We start from the raw sequence: 25,395 nt of genomic DNA, 5'->3' as shown, positions 1-25,395 counted from the left end.
CAAATTTTTCCATAAAAGAAAGAGACTGTTTGGTTTCCATAAGAAATAAAAAATCTGGCCTATGTTTATTCCAAAGATCCCTAAGATTCCATATAGAGGCCTTATTACCAAGCCCTTGACAATTCCAACTCAAGATATTCAGTTATAAACTCTTGATTGTAGTAGTTGCTGGCCACTAAATCCCGCCTTCTCCACTCCATGAATCGATGAGTTAACATTAGCTTCCAACGGTTTCAATAATATGATGCACATCCCCAAAAATAAGACACTCCGACCAATGATTAACCAATAAACCACCACAAAGACAAACCATTTCATTGCCGGGATCAAAACCCTAGAAGGGCCTTTACCATCACCATCGCCACTAGAGAACCAAATGTTGTCTTTCTCAAAAAGAGGCAAAATCCCAAATCTTTCCTTGATACATTCCCATAACTTATCCGATTTGCAAATATGCAACCGATAAGCCATTCTGAAATTAGAAATAGGAGTGCAACAACCTATTACGACACCCTTTCCCTCCTGATAAAAAAATAAAATAATTTTCAACCTAAGACTATTGAGAAAGTCATACTTCCAACCAATATAAGCCAAACACGGTAGAAAACTAACAGCAACATAAAAGCCGAAACGCAAAACAAGTGGGAACAGAGGAGAAAAAAATCCCCCGAGCCAAAAAAAGAGCAAGCACGGTTTTATTAAGTCTGAGGTAATACAACCACAAATACATCCAACAGAAAGAAACAACAACAAATGGATATGAGAACCAAACGGAACAAATCCCGTGACCTTGATAATGGTCGGGTGAATGAATTTATACACAACCCCGTGAGACAGGAACAAATCGGCCCTTAACTCCACAATCACACACGGATCCCGAATCCTTACCAAACGATAACACCAAGCAGAAAATCCCGATCTGCAATCCCAACTTAAGTCGCGTAGCAATCCAAAGAATGAAACTAGGGAAACCTGTAGATCCCCATTACCCAGAATCAATATTCCCGTAATCAAATCCAATCTACACCAATTAATCCAAATTAATCCCGAACAAACAGGGCCATAATCAACGACGAAAGCACCCGGATCCGATTGAACCTTCAGATCGAGACCTTCCCCCATTACACCCAACCGCAAATCAAGAGAAAGATCCAGTGAAAAAGACCAATTCTCCAAAAAAAGAAACCCGAAATCCAAAGGAATCCATCTCATATCCAAAACAAACCGACACTTAAAATCAGAACCTACAAAGGAGAATCTCGAGTCGAGATCCACTGCCATAAACCAAAGAACAGAACCCGATCAGAAACCTACGAAGCCCAACGCCATCGTAGAGAGAGGTTTTCTCGACCATTATTATTGATTTACCTTCCCCTGCGATCTCCGTCTGTTACAGGAAATTCCCCTGTTAGTGCAAATAAGGGAAGTTGGAGGGTATAAGAATAATAAAAGAAGGTTATAAGAATAATAAAAGAAGGTTGTGGGAGTTTTGAATAATAAAGTATGTGGTGTGTGTGAATAAGGTGTGAACGCGTCTCATCAGTAGAAGAGTGACACGTATTGTCGGTGGTGTTGGTCAAGAGTGAAGCACGTGACTAAAGAGTGACGGTGGTATCAGGTGAGGTTTAAGAAGGAAGGACGAGTCATCGTTTATCCCATTACGAAATTTTATCAAGAATCTGATTTTGTAATCACCTTCCTCTATACTCTCTGTTCTCTCTGTAATCGGTGTCGAAGCTCTTGTTTATTGGAGTTGTTTCTTATTTTCAAACTCTTGTAAGCTTGGGAACTGGATCTTTGTTTATTTACAAGCATTGATTCATTTGTTTGAGAAATTTCTAATAAAAAATCCGTTTATCGTTATCAAAGGTATCAGAGCTAAACGACCTCGGAATCCATGGCTGAAACACGTTCACAGGCGATTCTGAAGGAGACGGTGGCTAGCGAAGCTGGAGTTGTGGTTCGCGAAGCAGAGGAAGTGCTCAGTTCTCAGATCCATCAGGTAATCTCGAAAACTGAAGCATTAGAAGAGAAGTTGTTGGACCAGAACCGGAAAATAGATAAGAATATAGAAGAGATGTTCACGGCGATTCGTTTGTTGTCTGGAAATAAGTCAAAGGAACCGGTTCAGGTCGATTTAGTTCGAGATCTGAGTCCACCACGGGCTTCGACCTCGCAGGAGGTGTGTACGGAGGGTCACCGGAGGGAAGGTGGTGTACATGCAACATCTCCGGAGCATCACGAAGGGTTAACCAGACTCGGTAAGCTTGACTTTCCCAGGTTCGATGGTAATGGGGTTAAGGAGTGGCTGTTTAAGGTTGAAGAGTTCTTTGAGCTGGATAAAACACCCCAAGCGAGGAAGATAAGAACGGCAGCGGTTCATTTTGATGGACCTGCGGCTCATTGGCATCAAGCGTTGGTACAGTCGGGGTTGTATTACCATTTGCTTCGGGACTGGGAAGCGTATAAGGTGACGTTGAAGGAAAGGTTTGATGATGTCTTGGAGGACCCGATTGCTGAGCTTAAACGGTTGCACGAGACTGACAGAATAGTCGAATATCATCAGAAATTCGAACTGCTTCGTACGAGGGTGAATATGTCAGAAGACTATCTGGTGAGTGCTTATTTGGCTGGGTTGCGTATAGACACACAGATGCACGTCAGAATGTTTCAGCCTCAGACGGTACATCACTGTTTGATGCTGGGTAGGCTCTATGAAAAGGCTCACCCATTTAAGCCTAACCAGCAGAGCAGTGTGGCGAGTAAACCAACTGGCGGACAAGGTTATAATAACAAAGGTTTGCTCGGGGTTGCTCCTAAGAAAGAGTTTCTTGCGGAAAGGAAGTCCGAAGTCAAGAGTAAGGCAAGTCCAAGAAAATCCCTCTGAAACTTACCCCTACAAAGTGCCTTCTCTCCACGGGAGTAAGGCACTTCGATTGTCGGCACATCTTGGAACCCCCTCGGAAACAATCTCCCGTCACCCTTTTATGAGGAGCAATCCATACCAAGTTCTGGTCGAATCCACACAGCCTTACGATTAGGACCAGTGCTTTCTCCCCAATCCTTAAGCAATGAACCGGAGAGTTCCAAATCAAAGGGTAGACATATCTCAAAGGCCCAAGCTGCAAAAAAGGCCCAGTTAAAAATCCGCCAGCTACCACTAAACGGGCCTCCACAAAAGCTGTTATTGCCAATACGTCTAGAGGACGTCCAAAAAGGAAAACAGCTTCCAAACCTCCTCTCCATCGAACAAGAGAAGCAAACAGCCCACTTATGGGTGTCAGTCTCAGGAAGAGAAACACCACTAGAGGTTTGAATCCACCAAGGAAGCGGCTGTGTACGGATGCTGGCTCTTCTACCCCAAATGAACCCAATGTCATAGAGGAGCTTCCCACAAACCAACCCCCTCACACTGCTCAAATTCCTGCTATAATTCTGACTCCAGATGGTAACTCTGGTAGGGTGGATTTTCAGTATCCACCCGATCCTCTTCCTTAGTCACAGTGAGCTGGAACTGTCAAGGGGTGGGGACCTCCTTCACAGTTCATCGACTCTGGGAAATTTGCTTAAGTATCTTCCTAGATGTAATGTTCCTCAATGAGACTAAGAAACAAGATGAATATGTCTCAAAGGTGTTCATACTGGATGGGCTATTCCAACTGTTTCACTGTTCCCCTATAGGAAAAAGTGGTGGTTTGGCCCTCTTTTGGAAAGTGACATAAATTTGATTGTTCTTGACTCCTCTGCAAACTTCATTGACACCAAGATCTCTCACAAGCGGAACTCGTTCCACCTGACCTTTGTTTATGGACCACCTCAGCGTGATAATAGAGCGGAGTTCTGGACTAAGCTTTCCCTCCTCGGCACTCTGAGAGACTCAGCATGGCTTTAACGGGTGATTTAAATGACATCCTTAATAAATTCAGAAAAATTTGGAGGTCCCCCTAGACATGAAGGGTCCTTCTTCCACTTCCGAAGTTTTGTTGCACAGCTGGGACTGTGGGACTTAAAACACTCAGGCAATCCCCTCTCCTGGCGGGGAATGAGGTATGATCATTTTGTGAAATAAAGACTCGACTGAGCTCTAGCCAACACAACATGGACATAAATGTTATCCTCAGGTAGATGTGCTTATCTTCGCTATGAAGGATCCAAAAACAGACCGATTGTCACTCTGTTTGACATCTCTAGACAAAAGAGGAAAGTTCTGTTCCGGTTTAACAGGCGACTTCAAAGTAACCCGGATATCAGGAGCCTAGTAGAGGTTGTATGGGGTAACCCTCAACTCTCTACTGTGTTAGCAAAGACTAATGCATGCAGACACCAGCTTGTCAAATGGACCAAAGAGCAACAAGTAAATAGTGTGCTGGACATTAAGACAAATCAGGCTGCCCTTGAGGAAGCGCTATCAGCCTCGGTACCTGATCCAGACCTTATTACTACAATCAAAACCCTACTAGGAAAAGCCTACAAAGCAGAGAAATTATTTTGGAGACAGAGATCTCGTATTCTATGGTTACAAAGTGGTGATCGCAACACAGGTTTCTTTCATGCAACCACCAAGGGGAGAAGAGTCAGAAACTGACTCACAGTCATCGAGGATGACGTTGGGAATGTCGTTCATGAGGAAAACCAAATTTCCTCAACCATAGCCAATTATTTCCATACCATTTTAACTGCGAACCCAGTTAATGATTTGACGGTTCTGGAGGAGAATACTCTACCAAAAGTCTCTCTGGATATGAATGCAGCTCTTACTTGTATACCTAACCAAGAGGAGATAAGAGCTACAGTCTTTGCGATTCACCTAGACAGAGACCCTAGCCCAGATGGCTTTTCGGCGGGTTTCTACAGAACCTATTGGGACATAGTCAGACACGATATCTGCAAGGAAATCACACTATTCTTGAGTCCAGTTCAATGCCAACTTGTTTAAACGAGACTCATGTTTGCCTCATCCCAAAAGGCCAGTGACCAAAAAAAGTCGTTGACTATAGACCGATTGCCCTCTGCAACGTCACCTATAAGATCATCGCCAAAATCCTTACTAAGCAGCTACAACCTTTCCTCCCAAACCTTATCTCAGAAGAACAATAAGCCTTTGTTCCAGGGAAGTCCATCTCCGATAATGTCCTTATCACACATGAGATCCTGCATTTCCTCCGCACATCCAAGGCAAGAGTCAGATGCTCAATGGCGGTTAAAACCGACATGAGCAAGGTCTATGACCGAATCGAATGGAGCTTCCTGCGAGCAGTGCTAACCAAGATGGATTTTCATAAGCAGTGGATCTCTTGGATCATGGAATGTGTAACATCAGTGTCGTACTCATTTTTAATCAATGGTACCCCACAAGGGAAAGTCCATCCTTCACGAGGGCTCCGACAAGGCGATCCGCTCTCCCCTTACCTCTTCATCCTCTACACCGAAGTTCTTTCTAGCTTATGTCGTGCGGGACAAGATAGTGGAGCGTTCAAGGGTATTCAAGTAGCTCGGGGAAGCCCTCCAATAAACCACCTTCTTTTCGCGGATGACACTATGTTCTTCTGTAGATCGGATGAGAAGGCATGTGCTGCCCTAACTTCAATAATCCAAAAGTATGAGTTTGCGTCCGACCAATGCATCAACTACAAATAATCCTCCCTCACTTTCTCTTCCAAGACTCCAAATGCAATCAAATTACGGGTGAAGCAAGTCTTAAAATCACAAAAGATGGGGGGATTGGAAAATAATTTGGGTTTTCCCGAGCATTTTAGGAGACGTAAGTCTGATATTTTCACCTCTATCGTTGATCGCATACTAAGCAATATGACGGTCGGAGAGTGGCCATTAAGCGAGGTGGGCCCATAGGCCGGTACAGAGACAGGAAACACAATATGGGTTTATTTTTTTGTCCTATATTGTGATGTATTTGCGAGGGTGCCTAGCAAATCCCTCGAAATATTTGCTACGGAATTGTGTGGATATTAAATCTCTATATATACGAATGACGTAGTTTGAGCTTCGCTCAAACCCAGCCGCCTGAATAAAAACTCTAAACTCCGTTTTTCTCCTTCCTTCTTCTTCTATGGTACTTTTCTGGTAAACCCTTCTCTACTCGTTTCTTCTTCTTCTCTGTTAAGCCTTGCGCCATTTCACTGAAACCTAGATCTGAGGTTGTCTCTCCTTCCATTTTATTGTCTTATTTGTTAGATTTAAGTTTCTTATGCTTGTCTCATGCTTGATTTGGAGAGGGAACAGGAAATATATGATTCTGGTGGCAGCATGGGGAGAACTTATGACACCCCGGTTTCAGGGACATGCGGAAAGGTTTAAAATAAATGATTTAGCCACCTATGTCACCAAAGTGCACTTATCTTTTCAGTCAAGATCTATGGACTGGGATTGGACATGGGACTCACTACGAGGTGGCGGTCGAGGCGTTACAATCACAGTCTCCAAACTTCTATGGATATATCAACAACAATTTATGTTTTTTCAATCTATCTATCTATGTTTGTTGTAAGTTTGTATTTGATTAGTCGATTTTATCTAACCATTAGGTTGATGAGCTTCTACTTATTATCTCCCTTTGAGATTGAATGAATTGTAACAATTATGTTTTTTGTAATTTTTTGATAATTATTTTTTTACATTATTAATATTATTTAAAACAAAATATTTTGTTTTTTTGTTGTAATCTCTAATCTCTCATATTAAATATTAACTTTTACAAATGTCAAAATCTCAGATTGATATAATCTTGACACATGTCAAAATCTTATTAATGGCTAACTTTCAAAACTCAACTTTATAAGTTTGTGTTTGATTAGCCTATTTTATCTAACCACTAGATATTAGATAATATCCCGCGCATATGCGCGCGTTGTTGTATTAGTTATGTTAATTCACTTTAGTTTATACACTTTATTTATTCAAATCATACAAAAAAATAATGTATTACAAATTTTTTGGAGGTAAGAGAGAGTTAAAAATTTTGATTTAATAATTCTATTATAATAGTTCATTTTGTTAAAACATTGCATACTTTTAAAAATAAAATAAATATACATGAAAAAATGATTCTTTAGTTTCATTCCCTCATTGGTTTTTGATAGAAATTAGTATTGTTGAATCTGCATCGATAATTTTTTTTACAGCCACCAAAATTTTATTATACATATGTAATTGAAAATTAAAAATAATAAGAAGACAAAGAAGGAAGGAAGAAATACATAAAAACAAAGAAATAAATTTTTGAACAAAATATAAGATAAATATAACAAAGTATATAATCACACTCTTACCATGAGTTTTGAACCCATCCAAGGATATAAACAAAAGAAAAATAAATATTTAGAATTTGAGATATGGTGGTGTATGATGATGTGAGAATGGTTATTTATAGGATTTCAAGGGATGAAAGTTACATTTCTAAAATAATTTAATTAGAGGAGTTACAATTGTAATTTATAGTGTGTTTGAATGAAAATGAATGGAAAAAATAGTCAGTTCATAATTTATGTAATTTCAGTTACAATTTAGTAGTAAAGTGTAGATTTAAAGTATAGATTTAAAGTATAGATTAATGTACATTATTACATTTTTATTTAATTAAAAATAAATATTATTTTTTAGAAATTAAATGCTAAATTGACTAATAAGGAGAGAATGGAAAATTATTTTTTACAGCCACCAAAATTTTATAATACATATGCAATTGAAAATTAAAAATAATAAGAAGATAAAGAAAGAAGGAAAAATGCATTAAAACAAAGAAATAAAATTGAACAAGATATAAGATAAATCTAACAAAAATATATAATCACATTCTTACCATAAGTTTTGAACCCGTGCAAGAACATAAACAAAACAAAGAAAATATTTAGAATTTGAGATATGGTGGATGATGATGTAAGAATGATTATTTATAGGATTTTAAAGGATAGAAGTTACATTTCTAAAATAATTTATTATACATATGTAATTGAAAATCAAAAATAATAAGAAGATAAAGAATGAAGGAAGAAATACATAAAAACAAAGAAAGAAAATTGCACAAAATATAAGATAACTCTAACAAAATATATAATCACACTGTTACCATGAGTTTTGAACCCATGCAAGAACATAAACAAAACAAATAAAATATTTAGAATTTGAAATATGGTGGATGATGATGTGAGAATGGTTATTTATAGGATTCAAGGGATGAAATCTAACAAAATATATAATCACACTTTTACCATGAGTTTTGAACCCATGCAAGAATATAAACAAAACATAGAAAATATTTAGAATTTGAGATATGGTGGATGATGATGTGAGAATGATTATTTATAGGATTTTAATGGATGAAAGTTACATTTCTAAAATAAATTGTTAGAGGAGTTACAATTATAATTTATAGTGTGTTTGAATGAAATGAATGGAAAAAATAGTCAATTCATAATTTATGTAATTTTCGTTACAATTTAGTATTAAAAATGTGGATTTAAAGTATAGATTAATGTGCATTATTACATTTTTATTTAATTAAAAATAAATATTAATTTAAAAAAATTAAATGTTAAATGGACTAATAAGGAGAGAGTGAAACCTTACTTTATGTATATGATTAGGTTGATGAGCTTATACTCCCTATCTCCATTTGGGATTGAATGAATGGTAACAATTATGTTTTTTGTAATTTTTTTATAATTATCTTTTTATTATTATTAATATTGTTTAAAACAAAATATTTTATTTTTTTGTTGTAATCTCAATTCCCTCCTATTAATTATTAACTTTTACACATGTCAAAATCTCAGATTGATATAAACTTGACACATATCAAAATCTTATTATTGGCTAACTTTCAAAACCTAACTTTATAATAAGATATATATATATATATATATATATATATATATATATATATATATATATTTAAAGTCAATGAATTTAAAAATGTTGGCTTATAAAAGCATAATCAATTTAAGAAGATTTTTTACTATTTATAAAATATTCAGTGGTCAATGTTTTTTATTCAAAATGACATATGTTAACATTATGGAAAATGTAACCCAATTTCGTATGTATAGTATATTTCTAGCAATAAATAAAAGTCAACGTGGTGAAAAGGTGCCGTAACATTTTACCATTTAAACACTTAAAAGAAAAGAGTGAATCTGTGGAGCCAAAAATAAAATTCAAATATATTTAAATCACACAAATTTTAAATAAAGGGCAAAGAAGCTTTTAAATTTTAATTAATATAATCTTCTTTTGCTGTCACTAATTAGCCTCATATCTCCAAAGATAAAACTTTCTTCAAGTGAGCGTATTAAAGGGTTTGAGAGATGATATAAATTATGGTACAAAGTTCTTTTCTTGATGATTAAGAGTAAACATAGAGATCAATCATCGTCGAAAGCATCACCTCCTTTGTTAAGAAAATCAACAAATTTGCGATGTCTCGATTTGTAAACCAGTCGTTTGTTGACGAAAATATTGCAATATGTTTACAAAATGGGTTATCAGAACAGACGCTTAGTGATGATGTTATTGCTCGGGTGGTTGAACAACAATATCAAAATGAATTGATGTGTAGCGATGTAGCTATTGCTTTGGAGATTCAGCAAGAAGAAGGTATATTAATCTTATATGTATATTTCAGTTTTCAATAGCAAAATACTTTTATGATTTCGTTTGTAACTAGTTTCGAATTCTCTTATATATAAACATCAATATATCTCTTTTGACTTACAAAGCAATGATCCTACGTACTTAAACCATATTTTGTCTGAAATCATATAATGATTTTGACTTACAAAGCAATGATCCAACATACAATGATCCTATATAATCATATAATCATATATTTTTTTTTATGATTAAAGAGATTTTTGTGCATTGAAATTTTACAGAAGCTTGTGGGCCTTCTTGTGTACATGATGATGAAGGATTGGCAAGAACGTTGCAAGAATTGGAAGGTAGTCTTATTATCTTCCGTATACTTTGTTTACCACACACATCAAAGAGTATGTCATATATCTTTAGTATAACGTAATAACCTTGAGGTTTATTTTTCGTTTTAGTACTTTTTTTTGTGTGCAAATTTTTCGTTTTAGTACAAGGTCTAGATGTTTAAATTCTATTGTTCTCCGGATGATGAAAAAAAAACTAATATACCTTTGATTAACCTAGTTAGGCAAAAAATAAATGATTCATATACCATAATGCTTATATTGATTATATATTTTATGTTTTTGTAAAAACTAAAAAAAAAAAATCCAAAACCAAGAAAAAGAGACTTATGAATCGTTTTATGGTACTTCCAATTTTATTTGTTTTTACAGGTAATCTGCAGAGCTCTCTAAGTGATGATGAGAAACTTGCTAGATATTTGCAAGAACAAGATGAATGTAAGTATATAATATATATTTTTAATGTTAAGCATAATTAGACATATTTCATTTACTTAATGAATAATTTCGCCACCTGACGATTGAAATTGTCATACATATAGCGGCAAATAATACGGACGTATGTATCCAAGGAACCCATCAATACCAACCCATGCGAGGTACATTCATATAAGTTACATAAAAACTCCAAGTAAGCTTGCTAGATGGGTTTATAAGCTTCAAATTTTATTCTTCTTCAAAAGTACGTAATATTCAATTTACTATTTTTCATAAAAATAAAGTGAAATAGACGCATGATTGACTCGTATAGTTTGCCCCAAAAAAAAAAAGAGATTGACACTTATATGTAGAGTTCGTCATACTTCGTTTTATTACGCTGAAGCTTTTTTTTTTTTTTTTTTTTTTTTTTTTTTGGACAAATACGCTGAAGCTTTTCATGTTTCATTCAATCTGCAGTGAATCGTTCATACATACCTCAACGTGATGCTCCCTCGGTACGCGTGGCTATTCTTTTCTCAATACTTGAAATTTAATTACTTAGAAAAGCTTATATAGTTTTTAAAATAGGTTATAGGCTAAGGCTTATAGCTAGTAACTATATATATGTTATATGTTATAGGTTAACTCGGAAAAGCTAGTAAACTATATATATATATATATATATGTTAGAAAAGCTTATATAGTTTTAAAAATAGGTTATAGGTTATAGATAAATTAACTCGCATGTTTTTATTTTCATTAAATTTATATATCTATGATTACCCGGAAAAATATATATGGTTATCTATAATTTTCGTAATTGACACAAATCTTTGCTTTGCATAAAAATTTAGACTAGTATAGCACTTTCTCACTATGACAATGATGAGAACTTCTTGGATCATCATACGCATACTCTTAGTCCTTCAAATATCTCCCACAATACTCCAGCTAATGAGGACATTGATACCGCAAATATGACGTATGAGGTATGTACCATGCCAACTCAACAATTTCGTATATATATATATATGGTCATTGATCAAGAAAATAGAACATATATATCAATGTTGTTTTCTTTGATTTGGGTGAACAGGAAATAAATGAATTACAAGACGCTATTGGAGATTTCAATAGAGGATTGTCCCGAGAGAAGATCTCCCGACTGCGGACTCATAAGTATGGTACTAAAACCAAAACTGGATGTTGGTTCAGGAAAAAGAAGTTTGTTGCCGATGATTCTCAGTAAGATAATATCAATATATCTTTCATCTTCTTTACTAAGTGTTTGTCGCTCATTTGGAATCTCGCTTCGTTACTCTGAACCAAATTAACGAATGTACAATTGCTTTCAAATAGATAATGAATCTAATTTTTGGTTTGGATAACATCGTAGGTGTTCGATATGCCTGGTGGACTATGAGAACGGAGATAAGATTACAACTTTGCCATGTAATCATATCTACCATAAGGACTGCATTTCACAATGGCTGAAACAAAACAAGGTAGATACGAACATAAAATTCAGTTTAAATGTTTGTTTTGAAAAAAAAAAAACCTGCATATATTTATCATGCATTTAATAATATGTACAAAACATATTCTCATTTTAGTATTCTAATCGATCTAATGTATATATTTTGTTTAATATATGCAGGTATGCTGTGTTTGCAAAGCCGAGGTTTATCCATAATATAATACTAATTTTCGTCGGACGATAATGTTTAACAATCTGCAATTTTCGGTTTAGACTTTAAAAGTTATTCATATTTACATATTCAGCAAAAAAAAAAAAGAAGTTATTCTCCAATCATTCTCCCATTTTTAAAACTAGATGAATACTTGTGCCTATGGATAAATTTATATATTTCCAAATGTGTTTGGATTTTATTAATTTCAAAACTTCTTTTTCATTTTATATAGTTGGTATGAAATGATATATAATAGTTATGTTTGGTTATAATTACTGAGTCATTAAACAAGGTCGATATTTGTATATAGCATTTTTAAAATTTTAAAATATATTAAATATTCAAAATAAAATTTAGAGACAGCAACATTCTCATTTGTTTAGATAATTCACCACTGATTAAATATATCGAAGTTTAACTTATTTAGTATAGTTTTACTTCTAAATTTAGATAAAACATGTATTGCCACAATTTAATCAATACAGTATATGAAACTGGAAATATGAGTGGCACTATAACAAATATGCACATTGTTAACCAGAGAAAAACGCTATCATAGGCCTTTGATAGCGTTTTCATGAGCGCTGTTTTAGGGCACTGTTATTATATGTACTCCATATACAATAGCACGAATTACGTATGCTATGTTATATTTTTATAACATAGCTTTAAGAAATTGCTATATTATCAAGATCATAATTTTGAAAAAATTTATACAACATTTGTTTTTTCGTGCTATGTTATAGTTTTATAACATAGCTCTAATAAACTGCTGTATTATCAAGATTATAATTTTGCAAAAATTGATACAATATTTAATTTTTCGTGCTATGTTATACATATCTAATATAGCTGTTGCGAAATGCTATTTTATCTTGTTTACTGTGCTATGGTATATTCTTTTATCATAACGTTTACCTGTACTTTTATAGCATTTTCTGATATGTGATTATAGCACACATAACCTGTTTTATAAAATCTCATACATTGACCATTGATTAAACGTCTCAGATCCAAAATACATAACAAAAGTCTCAAGAACATCAGTTTACCATCAAAGTCTCAAGAACATCCAAAATAAACAATCAATCTCAAGTACTTAACATTACACAATAAAACCATCAATTTAAGACATAATGACCTTGTTCTCTGGCCAAGCAATGCAGGAGCTAAGTGCATCTTCAATAATCTCTCTTTCATCGGATGGCCTCCAAACTTTTACATTTTTCACCTTCACAACATCTATCCACACTTTAACTGCATTAGAACCCAAGCGAGTAAAGTAAACCTTATGTTCTGGATCATTTGTTCCCCATCGTCCTTCAGCCACAACCCTATTCTTTCCAGTTAAATCCATCAACTTGCACTTTTTATTCTCCTTGGAAATAAATTTATTAATGCGCTGCCATGTTTACAATATAAACCATCAGTCATCATATAATTAACAAAAACAACTTCATAACATATGAAAACACTTACTGGAGACTTCCTGAGAGGAGACTGTGATGGTAAAGTATTCTTTATTGGAGATATTGGACCCGTTGCATCATCAACATGAGATTCAGAACCAGATGCAGACTTAGAAGACATAGATGCAGATTTGGCCTGCGATGCATCCTTTGAAGATGTTGCTGAAGTTTTGGACTCTGTAGCAGACTTAGAAGCTGTGGCTGCAGACTTGGCCTTTGATGCAGACAAAGAAGCATGTGATGTAGCATTCTGACCAGTTGGAGATGAGGGATTTTCAAAATCAACCTTACTCAGGGGCCAAGATACGTAAGCCATCAAACAGTCCTCAAGATATGACATTTCAGCTGTAGGTCTCCATAGTGATGTATCAGGCTGCTTTACTGAATCCACAAATACTTTAACTGCTTTTGGTCCAAGAGGAATTCCGTTAACCAACGCACTTGGTTCTTGTGTCTCCCAATGCCCCTCAGCAACAATGACTTCACCCTTAGACAAATCCAATAGTTTACATTTGTTTCCTTGTATACCCTGTTAAACACAATCAGTAAACAAATCCAGTATAAATAATTAGCATGATAGACAGGGGTAATACATTGCTAACACATTGCTAGAAATTATAAATACCATAGGGGCAATGTCTTCCATTTGGATGTTGTTGTCTACCAGTCTACACTTATCAGTTGGCCATGCGATTATATGTCCAACAGCTTCTTTCATATGAAAGATCTTTTGTGCAGGTCTCCATAGAAATGCATCTGGTTTATATGCAGCTTCAACTAACACTTTGAGATCATAAGGGCCAAGACGACAGTCATTCACTATGTCATCCGGATCAGAAGAAAGAATCCAACCCTCACCAAGATTTTCATCAGTGTCAGACCAATCAACAAACACACACTTAGGATGTGCTCTTTTGTTTACACTCTGCAACAATTTCATGAGCAACTAAGAATCATAAACGACACTAAGAAGAATCACTTAGCTGATATGAAAAGAAGTAAGAATATGTTACTCTTGCAGCTGAGTTTTCATCCATTTCAGCTTCTGGTCTCTGTAACATAAACAAAAATAACATCAATTTATATTACTCTAACTGGCTGATGAATAGTAGAGAACTCTTAAGTATCTAACCTGATTCTTGATTCTGCCAAGTTCACTTTCCAAGGCATTGACCTGTTTTACTAATTTTACTTGCCGCTCTTCCATTTCAGCCATACACTTGCTCTGCATTTGTAAACAAGCTAATTTGGTCTTACTCATGCCTCTACCCATTGCCCTCAGCCTACCAGAATTGTCAGGTCCTAAAAGCTTGGCGAGGTGATCTTCATCTGGATTTGTTAAAAATACTGGAGCATCACTTCCACCAATTTCAGCTGTTTTTTGCTGAAAAACATAAAGACAGATTCAGGTTTTACTAGTCGATAACACACTATTTACTGGTGTACAACTCTATTCAGACTTACAATCAAATCAGCTGCATTCGTATCTACTGGTGTACCATCCTTTTTGGTGCGAGACTTGATCCAAACATCTAGTCTTGTCACGCTGGAAGGATCTTCACTTTCAGCTTTCTGTTCCAGAAAACAAAATTTCAGTAACAGTACAAGCAGTATGTATATATGCTTGCCATTTCTTCTGTTAGTCTGCTGACCCTTTACGGCTAGTGGTGTGAGGTATCTGATTCTTTCTTTTTGCTTTATATTTCTCACTCACAGCCTAATAATGAAACATGTTAATTACTAATCACCAATCAACTACTAAACAATTATAATCACAAGTAATTACCTTAAATGCAGCACTAGTTTTGAGTTTGACAAATTTTTGCCAATCAACAGGACCAATATTTGGTGGTCTCAAATTCATCCTCTCTTGGTTATTTGCAGCCAAATTTATAGCCTTCACCGTGACAGACTTGTGTGATCTCCACAAATGTCCCATCTGGTGAATCACAGATATCCTTTGCCAATCTTCATCAAGCTCAAATCTTGCCTGCATTCACTTACACTCACACCATAACTATAAAAGTAAACCTGTTCAATTGAGAGATTTTTTAAAAACAAAAAAACTTCTTGTTACCTGAACAGATCTCCAGAGAAGTGTTTTGAGATCTGGAGTCACTTTCTTCCAGTTAGGTATGTTGATAGGGATGTGTTCTCGAATCAATGTCCCTACATATGATGCCAACTTGACTGACCCTGGACCAACCGCTACTCCAAGTACATTGTAATCAACTTTCACTCTAACAGATGGATCCTTGGCTAGGTTTTTCATCTTTGTTGGTCCTCGTTTTCTTTTACGCGTAGCAGGCTGCTCATGTTCTTCAGACAACACAAACTCTCCTACTGGTTCTTCTGGTTGTTGTTGAGTTTGTGGTTCCTCCTCCACATGCTGTTCTGTTGCTACAGGTTAGGCCTCCACATGCTGTTCTGTTGCTACAGGTTGGGCCTCCACATGCTGTTCTGTTGCTACAGGTTGGGCCTCCACAGTACAAATAAACTCAGGTTCGTCATCATCCTTAGACTTTCTCTTTCTTTTTTCTCCACCCTTCTTCTCTCCAACCTTCTTTTTAGTTCCACCCATTTTAATTCACCTGCGTAAACAGAAAATTAATCACTTAGAACAGAAACTTAATCACGTAGAACTTATATAATAGAATACATCATAAAATCTATAATATTCAACAAACATCAACCATAAACAAAAGCATATATATATATATAAATGAATCAAGAATCTACTCTTGCACATATATGCCTTCACAATCAGATCTAGCATATTCAGCTTCATCCATTTCAGTATCCATGTCAACATCTACTGGCAATGGACCAATTATATCTGCATTTCTAGACTGAACATCTTCTTTAATATATCTTCTTGAAGCACCTCTCATAACAACAGACCCTAACAAAACAGATGGATTCGAACTTCCACATTCTCAAAATTTGTAAATAATTGAACCCTAACAAAACAGATAACGAAATAAATCTAGATAAATCGAACCCTAACAAAACAGATAACTAAACTAGATAAATCTGACCTAAACTTATCGAAATCACACATAAGAGGGATGTTTGAAATCACAAATAATCGAAACAGATAATGAAATTAGGAGGAAGAAGAAAGACATGCCTCAAAATGGATTCGAGCTCTCAATTGCGATGGATATGGAGATTTAGGGCTTCTCAAAAACGGCGAAATTGGGGCTTTTCACAAACGGCGATAAAATTGAAGATTTGATAGAGATTTAAGATAAGAAATTGAGCACATACAGAGAATTTAGAAGAAGAAATCGAGTGTAGCGAGCTTAGGTTGTAACGAGAGAGAGAGAGAGAGAGTGTGTTGAGTTTTTGGTTTTTTTTTATTTGGCGATTTAAGTGAATAATTTCACTAAGTATTGGCGGACAAAAGTCACTTTTGTTTCCCGCTACATAATTTTCCTATCATAACGTTAATAAGATGCTATTAAAAATTAACCAAAAAAAATCTTATCTTTCATAGCAGTGACGGAAAATGAGCTATATCCGTCTGCTATCAATGTGCATATTTGTTGTAGCGTGGACATTAACTGAGATTATACATGCATATCAAAAGATCCCTGTTTGTTCAAAAAAAAAATTAAAAGATCCCTTAATCACACACATAGGAAACACATTTATTTGGCGTGCTTATAACCTTTTAATTGATCTAATCAATGTGAGTTGTAATCTTTTTCATCAATGTCAACAATTACCAAATATAACTCTTAAAGTCACTAATAAATTTTTTTGGTTATAAAATGGTTTGAGTGATGAGAAAGATAAGTACGTGAATCCTTTTGCCAAAACATTAATAAGTCAAGTCTTTTTTCCTCTTCATAAAATACAAATGAGGATGCCATCGAGCCAGGTGATAAATGATGAAGCCTTGGCGGCGTTTCTGCAACAAGAAGAAGAAGGTAAATTATTGTTCATAGGGTTTTTCATAATGTGGACCATTATCTGAACCAGTTCGGTCTAGTCGCGTTTTCGTTTTTCCTTATTTTTAATCTTCCGACCCAATCTACGATAACATAAACACATATTTTTTTAGCCTTATATAACAAATCATTGATCGAATTAGGATCATTGCTTACTAAGTTATGTTAAACTTTTTATCTATATTATCCAAATTGTTTGATGATTACTTATAATCCTTTTTTTGTTCTCTTATATAGAAGCGATGGCAAGAGAGTGGCAAAATATGGAAGGTAATTTTGTTACGCCTTCGAAATTAAGTGTATTGTACACCTAAAAAGTGACTCAGATAATTCATCACAAAATTTTGCTAAATGTAGATCATTCTCAATTCTCTCTAAGCGATGACGAAAAGATGGCTAAACTGTTACAAGAACAAGATTCTCAATTATTTCTAAGCGATGACGAAAAGATGGCTAAATCGTTACAAGAACAAGAATGTAAGTATATCTTTTTTTTTTGTTTTGCACAAAAAAAAAGTAGTTATATTTTTTGTTTGAGGTATCCTATTTTCATATCTCAGTTGTAAATGTTGTATATAACATGCGTTTTGATTAATGTACAAAACTGCATGTCGAAATTGATCCACATATCTAGATATGGCGAATGGTGTTGCGTTAACGGAAGATATTGACCAACTTACCTATCAGTTCCAAGACGTAGGAGGTATGAAATAAAATTCTCAACATTATAAATAAATCTTATTTAATATAGATATTTCACCTTTAACCATGTAGTGAACGGTTCGACATCCCAACATCAACAAGGTCATGTTGGCAGTTCCTCAAATGCTCCATCTCACAGTTCTGAAGCTCTTCCTTCTGATGGTGACATCGATACTGATACCATGAGCTATGAGGTATATGCAGATAGATTTCGACATTTATCAATTTTTATGATAGACTTAACCTTGGTTTGAATGATACAGGAACTGAATGAATTAGGAGAATCGATTGGATCGGTCAACAAAGGATTATCGGAGAGGAGGATTGGCCAAATATTAGCACCTAAAATCAACAAATCTAGAATGAAAACTCTTGTATCCGAAAAAACTGAGTAAGATTAATTGATCTAATTATTTTTATCGTTGCTATATGTAGGAATAGTTTACAACCAATATTGTCACTCTCTACAGTATTGCTTTTTTTCTATTTTTGTTCAATGTCATATATTAAGTTCTGGTTTAAGTTGGTAAGTTTAATCGGTTTGTGGAATATTGAAGGTGTCCAATATGTTTTATCGGATTCAAGGAAAAAGATACGCTATCGACTTTGCCATGTGATCATATTTATCATAAGGAATGCATTACACTTTGGTTACAGGATAACAAGGTATGAACATAATTAAATTTAATCAAAGTCAACTATATATTTTTATGTTATGTGCTGAAAAATGCATACTTAAAATAACAATGTTATAATATAAATATATATATTTATATTTATATTTAGACGTTATTGTTTGTTTTATGCAGACTTGCTGCGTTTGCACAAGGGAGATTAATTAGACCATAATGCCTAATGCGTTGATTAAATAAAAGTTTTTCGAATTTGATGTGTAACACTGTAATAAAACATAAAATATATATTTTCACCAAAATAAATAAAAATGATTTCAAGAAATGAAATTTCTAAATTCCTCGGACAATATTCTTGGGCGAGTCACAATCTCCATTATTATAATTTATAAATCCTCGTTTCTATGTTTCTTCTATTGGTATATGTAGGCCAGTGGTTTGATAGCCAACTTATTAAGATCTGACATTTTACTTTCTTTCTTTAATTATTATCATCATACTAGCTTAGACGTGATTCACGTGATACACGTTAATAAATTTAACTTTAACTACTTTGACATGTAAGGTGTCCGCTCCAATCATTGATCGTTGTAAGGTTATGTATAACTAAACAATCTCTATTATACTAGCATCATTACTATTATGAAGGACCGAGGACGCGTATCTATCTTTTATGCAAAAGAAGCCTATTGCTACTCGTATAATGGTCCACTATATACATATTGTTGTGAGGCTACATTTAACATCCGTGAATAAGAGATTTAACCACCCACAAAGAAATGACACAACCCACTTGACAAGGGAGCTTCACGCTTTGTACGTGAATGAATTTTCAAACATTTTAGTCTGATTTATATTGTATATTTACAAATGTTTAAAACTTTAAAGTCGAATTCTATTGGGTCAGAATGCGTTGGCCACAAGCGCCCATAGACTATTTCTAGATTTTTTGCACCCACTAGATCTCGAGACATATTATGGTAATGAAAACTAACTCATAGTCGAATATTTTAAATTTGCTAAAAACTTATTTATGAGGAATCACTCCTCTCTGTCATACTAAAATAATATAAATAATCCTTTTTTTATTCTTTTTCTAATTAACAACATGAATACTCATTTTTAATATAATAGAAAGTTACAAACCATATGTAGAGAAATATTTAATATTTATTTTTTTTAAATAAATATGTAGAAACTAAATTGGTAGAAAATAAATTTTAATCATATGTAGAAAAAAATATATCTAAAATTTTATCATATTTACTTTCCTTTACTGGGAACTAGGATTCTGATATGATAAGCATCTTCCATGGGACTAGTCTGTCACATGAAACCATACACTTTGAATATGTTCCAAATAAAATCCTTTCAACATGTCTTTCTCTTTTACTTTTAATATGCTTTGTAAGTTCCACTTTTTCCCCTTCCATTTAGTAACCCTTCCCTTTAGTACTCACTGATAACACAAAGTTGTACAAATTTTTAACTGTAAGTTGGAACAGCAAACTGTTGTTATAAAATAATGCAAAACTAGATAAAAAAAAAGTACTACATGAAAGTTAGAAATTGAGAGTAACGCTTTTGACTACCCAATAACTCATTTAATTTTTTTTAACATATACGTTACTACTGTATGTAGTATACTTTACAATATTTCATTGGTCAACATTAAAAAACGTTAGGAATAAAACTGACACATTTATCAAACATTTAATTTGTATTAGAAATCTAAAACAACATTAATTTTAAAACAAAACTTTAAATCCTCAACTCTCACATAAACTAAAACAGGCAGAATAATAAATTATCGAATTAAAAAAAAAATCATCAAATTCACATCGAATAATCTAAGAAAAATGGAACTTGTTCTTCTTGTATTACAAATATTCTTAGTAAGAAAACAATTAAATAATTAAATATTTTCTGTTCACATTAATTTCTTTTCCCTAATCCCACGTACAACCCTTTCTCTCTCCTTTAAAACCAAGAAAGCCATTAACTTCTCCCATTAGACAAAGAACAAAAGAATCGTAAATATGTCAAACCCATCTCTTTCATCCATATTTTTTCTACTTCTCCACCACATCAAACCCATATCTTGAATACATGCACCAGATCCAAGAAAAGGAAAGACCAAAGAGGAATCATTTACTATATACATCATCTGATCTTTCCATCTATGGGGGCGGCTTCATCGAGCATCTCCGGATCCGAACCTTTTGGCAGAAAATTATGCGGCCTCGAAGACGTGCCTGAGAACTGTATAACGGCAATGTTCATGTACATGGACCCACCAGAGATCTGCCTACTGGCGAGTGTAAACAAGTCTTTTCATAGGGCGTCGAGATCAGATGCGGTGTGGGAACACAAGCTTCCTTGTAACTACAAGTTTCTTGTCAGAAGAATTCTTGAAGATCAACAACAAGTAGGAGAAAAAGACAAACTTATCAGACGCAAGAAAGAGATCTATGCAAGGCTTTGTCGACCAAACCTCTTCGACGCCGGCACAAAGGTTCTATCTTCTTTTATCAATATTTATGTTTTTTTTTTTTTTTTTAATGAATCTTATGATTTATTTGATGGTCAATTACGTCCCATTAGATACTTCTTGGGATGTAAAAATATATATTCTGTGGAGGATTTTTGTCAATATGTTTAATTTAGCCTATTATTCCCACTTTATGACCCAAATAAAAAGTTTGAAAAAAGCTTCTAGAAACAGTAGAATTAAACACACTTTTCTTTAAAAAGCTACATATTAGTACTATTTTACACACTTTTCCTTTTTCTTACAAAACAAAAATTAAACACACTTTTCTTACATCTTAGGTACCTACTGTATAAAAATTAAACAAATAACTAGAGTTAGAAAAAAAAATCTTTATACCCCTAACCTTTACGTATTTTTTTTGGTCGAATGATATTTAAGTTGAATAGAAAGAGGAACTATTGGCTAAGAAAACCTGAAATGAATTGAGGATAAAATGCATAAATTATTTGAAAGATATTTTTTGTGACTCGATATTTTTTTTCTTATTGGGGTTCGTAACATATTATTTGTATGCGGAGAAAATTAAAACCGGAAAGCATGAATAAAAATTTATGGTTCAGTTTTATATATAAGTGGTTCCGGTATGTTTGGATTTGACTTGTAAATCAAATAAAAAGGTTTAATGCTGCCAAAAGAAAAATCAAATAAAAAAAAGGCTAATTTTTTTTTTTTTTGTCAAAGAAAAAAAGCTAATTTTAAAACTCGGGGTGTGTCATGTGTGTACGAAATAAGAAACAAAAGAAAAAGATCATTCCTATCTTGTTAAGAATATGAAAATCTTGTAAAGTTGGTTGCGATTTAATTATTCATAACTTAATATTAATAGAAAAGTAAATATTTGGATTGTAATAATGAAAAGGAAGCATGGTTGGACAAGAGAAGTGGGAAAGTGTGTTTGGCGATATCACCAAAGGCAATGAACATAACCGGCATCGATGATCGCCGATATTGGGAACATCTTTCTTCCGGCGAATCCAGGTTCTTTTCTTTGAATCTTTCTCTTTGATTATCTTTTAAAATTTTAGTATTTTTTGGTTGATAATTCATAACTTCATTAAAAATTGATTGTAAACTCTCGCTGATTTGATTATATAATTGTGACTTTGTCAACATATATTTGTTTCTCTTTCGAAGCTAATCATTTGATAATATAAACAAGAAATGACAATGTTATTATTGGTTATAAATCATAGAAACGTGCCATGACCTCGGTCATAGTTGATGATTACACATTTTGTATTCACACACTCTTCTACGTCGAAAGCTTAAAACTCTAAAGTCTATTTCTGTACTTACGTTTAATTTAAACGAGTTTTTAAGAATATACATCATAAATTCATAATGTTTGAAGTTTCTGTTTGACAAAAATAACTAATATGCTGACATAAATAAGAGAACTGCATTTTGAAATTTAAATAATGTTCAAGTGATGGTAGATATATTTTGGCCTTTGTTACTAAAAATCTTAGATAGAAGATATATATCAACACGTATACGAAATGTATAATGACGTATACATCATATATATTCGTAAATTTACAGGTAATATGTACATATAGAATCTTTAGATAAGCTCAAAAAAACTGGTTTGTTTAGTGAATAGGGAAAGTTTTAGGTCGTCGACGAATATGTCATTTTCTCTTATCCCAAATTTGCTCGATCATATCAATTATTGGATGGCTTTCTTTCAACAATCGTTTTTAAAATATAAATTATTTTCCCCCCACACTTATTGTTTATTATTTCTCATATCATATCATTCTTTACAGAAATACAATTGGAAACTTTATCCAGGTTCTATCCACATAATTCATATATTTTCACCAAAAATAGGAACAAATATATAATATATACATATAAATATACATAATCATTAACTCCACTACACCACTTTAATATAGTGTTATTTATCAACCAAATTATGAAACTAATAATTTATTTCATTAGTGTTGCTTAAAGGTAAAAGACCAAATAAAGAAAAGTACGTACTTATTTATAAGTCTATTAGATGAGATCGAATATTTCATGATCCACTTGTGATATATCAAGGGACCTATTCTAAAAAGTTGTAGAGCTTATCAACAATGTATCTACTTGGACCAACTCTCTCACATTATGATTTATATATATCATTAAGTTCTTACGATGAGTCTCATTTTGTTCCAACAGATTTGGTTCGATATCTTATCTCCGGCAAATATGGTGGTTAGAAGCAGTTGGAAATATCAAATTCGAATTTGCACCCGGAAAATACAGTATACTTTTCAAGATACAACTAGGCAAACCTATTAGAAAATGTGGGAGGAAAACATGTAATTTGGACCAAGTTCATGGTTGGGGCATCAAACCGGTCAGGTTTCAACTGTCCACGTCCGACGGCCAGTGTGCTATGTCCGAACGACATTTGGAGGAATCAGGGAGGTGGGTTTATCACCACGTGGGTGACTTTGTCGTGGAGAATGAGAACTCACCAGTTTGGGTCAAATTCTCTATGCTTCAGATAGATTGTACACATACCAAAGGTGGGTTGTGTTTAGATTGTGTGATCATATGCCCATCTGAGTATAGAGGGAAATATACATTTTTCGATTAAATTTTTTGATTTTTTATATTAGTTTTTAGGATATTTTTTGTCAGTATATGTAAAGTAATATACTTGTGCAAATTTTTGTATTAAGCAGATGTATAGTTCTAAATTGACAATGTAAAGATGTGCATGTATGTAATAATATATGTGATGAGTTTTGGCATTTTTAGGAGTTAATTAGTAAATTAAATAGTAATTTCATGCTCACTAACAACCTAACAGCACTCAATTTAAATAGCAGAAACAACCAACATTAAATCAGAAATTATCCAATAGCCAAAACCAATAAATTAAATAACCAATAAACCAATGAATTAAATAACAATGAACCGGCAATGTCATAAAACAAATCACCAGCATTCTAATATCATTCTAATGACTCTAGCAACTTAACAGAAGATAGACATCAATCAAACAATTCATTAAACACAAAATCAGAGAATCACAAGCTTATAAGCCATGGTAATGAACTCACCTTTCCATCAAAAAAATTATGACCAACAATAACGAATCCAAGACCACAACAATCCTCCCAACATATCTTTAGCCTAAGATCTCCAGGGACAAATCTCTCCATAAAGGCTTAGAACTCTCATGGAAACTCGTAGAAAACTATTTCTCTCTTCTGAAACTCTTTGGAGAATGAAAAGTGGCTTAAAGAAACAAGGGCGTTGGGTTTTCTCTTTAAATATCCTAACTCTAGGGTTTTCCACTAAACCGCGCAATAAAAGAGAAATTAGAAATAGTCCGAGGACAAACAACTAAATGGTGTCGACCCACACCGTTTTTTGGTGTCTATCGACATCCAAACCGGAAATTTGATTCGCGAGTGTTACATAATGTATTTTGCTTCTAAATATAAAACAAGATGTGAGTAAACAAGATGGTTATTTAACTCTTTATATGCTAATTATTATATTTTAATATTACATTTTATAACGTGAGCTCCAGCTTAGAAATTGCGTTCACATTTCCTATTATTGATCTATATCTTCCAATGAAACTTGTAGAAATTGCTTACATGTATCTTATATTATCTTTAAGAATTTGAGACTCGGTGAAGCCTCAATTAAAACATCTTCGTCCTACAAACCACAGTCAAACTAAACACCATTGTTATTTGACACAACATGGACATGAGACATTGAGACGACAAATAACACACCGAGACAGTGTAGATGAGCGACTCAATCTCTGTGGTGGCCGGTGCGTCTGGCTAATTACTTTCTAGTGTAGTATGCATATATGGAGATATGATTTTTTAAAATGATATAGAAAACATAAGATCAAAGTCTCATTACAATCTGAAAAACCCTGCTTCAAGATACAACCATATGCTAGGAGCATCAAACAACATCCAAAAACAAAATTAAAAGTAAAGATAAATTCACTGAATCAATACAAAATAGATACTGACTCAATTTCACTGTAGTTTCT

General features: G+C 33.8%; 4 protein-coding genes across 8 annotated transcripts; all 4 read left to right on the top strand.

Moving 5' to 3' along the window:
* The first annotated feature begins 5,193 nt into the window (after window positions 1-5,193).
* On the top strand, window positions 5,194-5,637 carry LOC147948979 (secreted RxLR effector protein 78-like). The gene has a single exon (XM_087469410.1). It carries the CDS (start codon window positions 5,194-5,196, stop codon window positions 5,635-5,637), a length of 444 nt encoding a protein of 147 aa, XP_087325536.1.
* Window positions 5,638-9,228: 3,591 nt separating this feature from the next.
* LOC104753103 (E3 ubiquitin-protein ligase BIG BROTHER-like) lies at window positions 9,229-12,285 on the top strand. Of its 5 annotated transcripts, none has more exons than XM_087477572.1 (9): window positions 9,229-9,609; window positions 9,888-10,001; window positions 10,320-10,385; window positions 10,490-10,546; window positions 10,845-10,882; window positions 11,222-11,356; window positions 11,464-11,612; window positions 11,764-11,872; window positions 12,025-12,285. In XM_087477572.1, the coding sequence occupies exons 1-9, from the start codon at window positions 9,432-9,434 to the stop codon at window positions 12,058-12,060; spliced, it is 882 nt and encodes a 293-aa protein (XP_087333698.1). In that variant the 5' UTR covers window positions 9,229-9,431; the 3' UTR covers window positions 12,061-12,285. The 5 variants fall into 5 exon arrangements, 4 of the variants coding, with proteins under 4 accessions (XP_087333698.1, XP_087333704.1, XP_087333710.1 ...); XM_087477578.1 differs by having other exon boundaries at window positions 9,262-9,609; window positions 9,888-9,953; XM_087477584.1 differs by having other exon boundaries at window positions 9,357-9,609; window positions 9,888-9,953; window positions 10,490-10,578.
* A 5,107-nt stretch (window positions 12,286-17,392) lies between these two features.
* Window positions 17,393-18,580, top strand: LOC147948978 (uncharacterized). The gene is made up of 6 exons (XM_087469406.1): window positions 17,393-17,462; window positions 17,721-17,753; window positions 17,841-17,960; window positions 18,118-18,186; window positions 18,258-18,379; window positions 18,449-18,580. Exons 1-6 carry the CDS (start codon window positions 17,393-17,395, stop codon window positions 18,578-18,580), a joined length of 546 nt encoding a protein of 181 aa, XP_087325532.1.
* Window positions 18,581-20,754: 2,174 nt separating this feature from the next.
* Window positions 20,755-24,121, top strand: LOC104727143 (F-box protein PP2-A14). The gene is made up of 3 exons (XM_010446164.3): window positions 20,755-21,332; window positions 22,231-22,349; window positions 23,541-24,121. Exons 1-3 carry the CDS (start codon window positions 21,000-21,002, stop codon window positions 23,962-23,964), a joined length of 876 nt encoding a protein of 291 aa, XP_010444466.1. The 5' UTR covers window positions 20,755-20,999; the 3' UTR covers window positions 23,965-24,121.
* Window positions 24,122-25,395: the final 1,274 nt, after the last annotated feature.

The sequence above is a fragment of the Camelina sativa genome, chromosome 2 (assembly GCF_030686135.1).
Source record: "Camelina sativa cultivar CO46 ecotype springtype chromosome 2, ASM3068613v1".
In the NCBI taxonomy this organism is placed as follows: Eukaryota; Viridiplantae; Streptophyta; class Magnoliopsida; order Brassicales; family Brassicaceae; genus Camelina; species Camelina sativa.
This window is presented reverse-complemented; position numbering and strand designations above follow the sequence as displayed.

Bases quoted from the DNA above. Each gene is read 5' to 3' on its own strand.
- LOC147948979 (XM_087469410.1), top strand. From the start codon at position 5,194: ATGGCGGTTAAAACCGACATGAGCAAGGTCTATGACCGAATCGAATGG.
- LOC104753103 (XM_087477572.1), top strand. From the start codon at position 9,432: ATGTCTCGATTTGTAAACCAGTCGTTTGTTGACGAAAATATTGCAATA. The intron at 10,883-11,221 runs GTACGCGTGGCT...ATAAAAATTTAG, and splicing joins CTCAACGTGATGCTCCCTCG to ACTAGTATAGCACTTTCTCA. The intron at 11,357-11,463 runs GTATGTACCATG...TTGGGTGAACAG, and splicing joins CCGCAAATATGACGTATGAG to GAAATAAATGAATTACAAGA.
- LOC147948978 (XM_087469406.1), top strand. From the start codon at position 17,393: ATGAGGATGCCATCGAGCCAGGTGATAAATGATGAAGCCTTGGCGGCG. The intron at 17,754-17,840 runs GTAATTTTGTTA...TGCTAAATGTAG, and splicing joins AGAGTGGCAAAATATGGAAG to ATCATTCTCAATTCTCTCTA. The intron at 17,961-18,117 runs GTAAGTATATCT...CCACATATCTAG, and splicing joins ATCGTTACAAGAACAAGAAT to ATATGGCGAATGGTGTTGCG.
- LOC104727143 (XM_010446164.3), top strand. From the start codon at position 21,000: ATGGGGGCGGCTTCATCGAGCATCTCCGGATCCGAACCTTTTGGCAGA. The intron at 21,333-22,230 runs GTTCTATCTTCT...AATAATGAAAAG, and splicing joins TCTTCGACGCCGGCACAAAG to GAAGCATGGTTGGACAAGAG. The intron at 22,350-23,540 runs GTTCTTTTCTTT...TTGTTCCAACAG, and splicing joins CTTTCTTCCGGCGAATCCAG to ATTTGGTTCGATATCTTATC.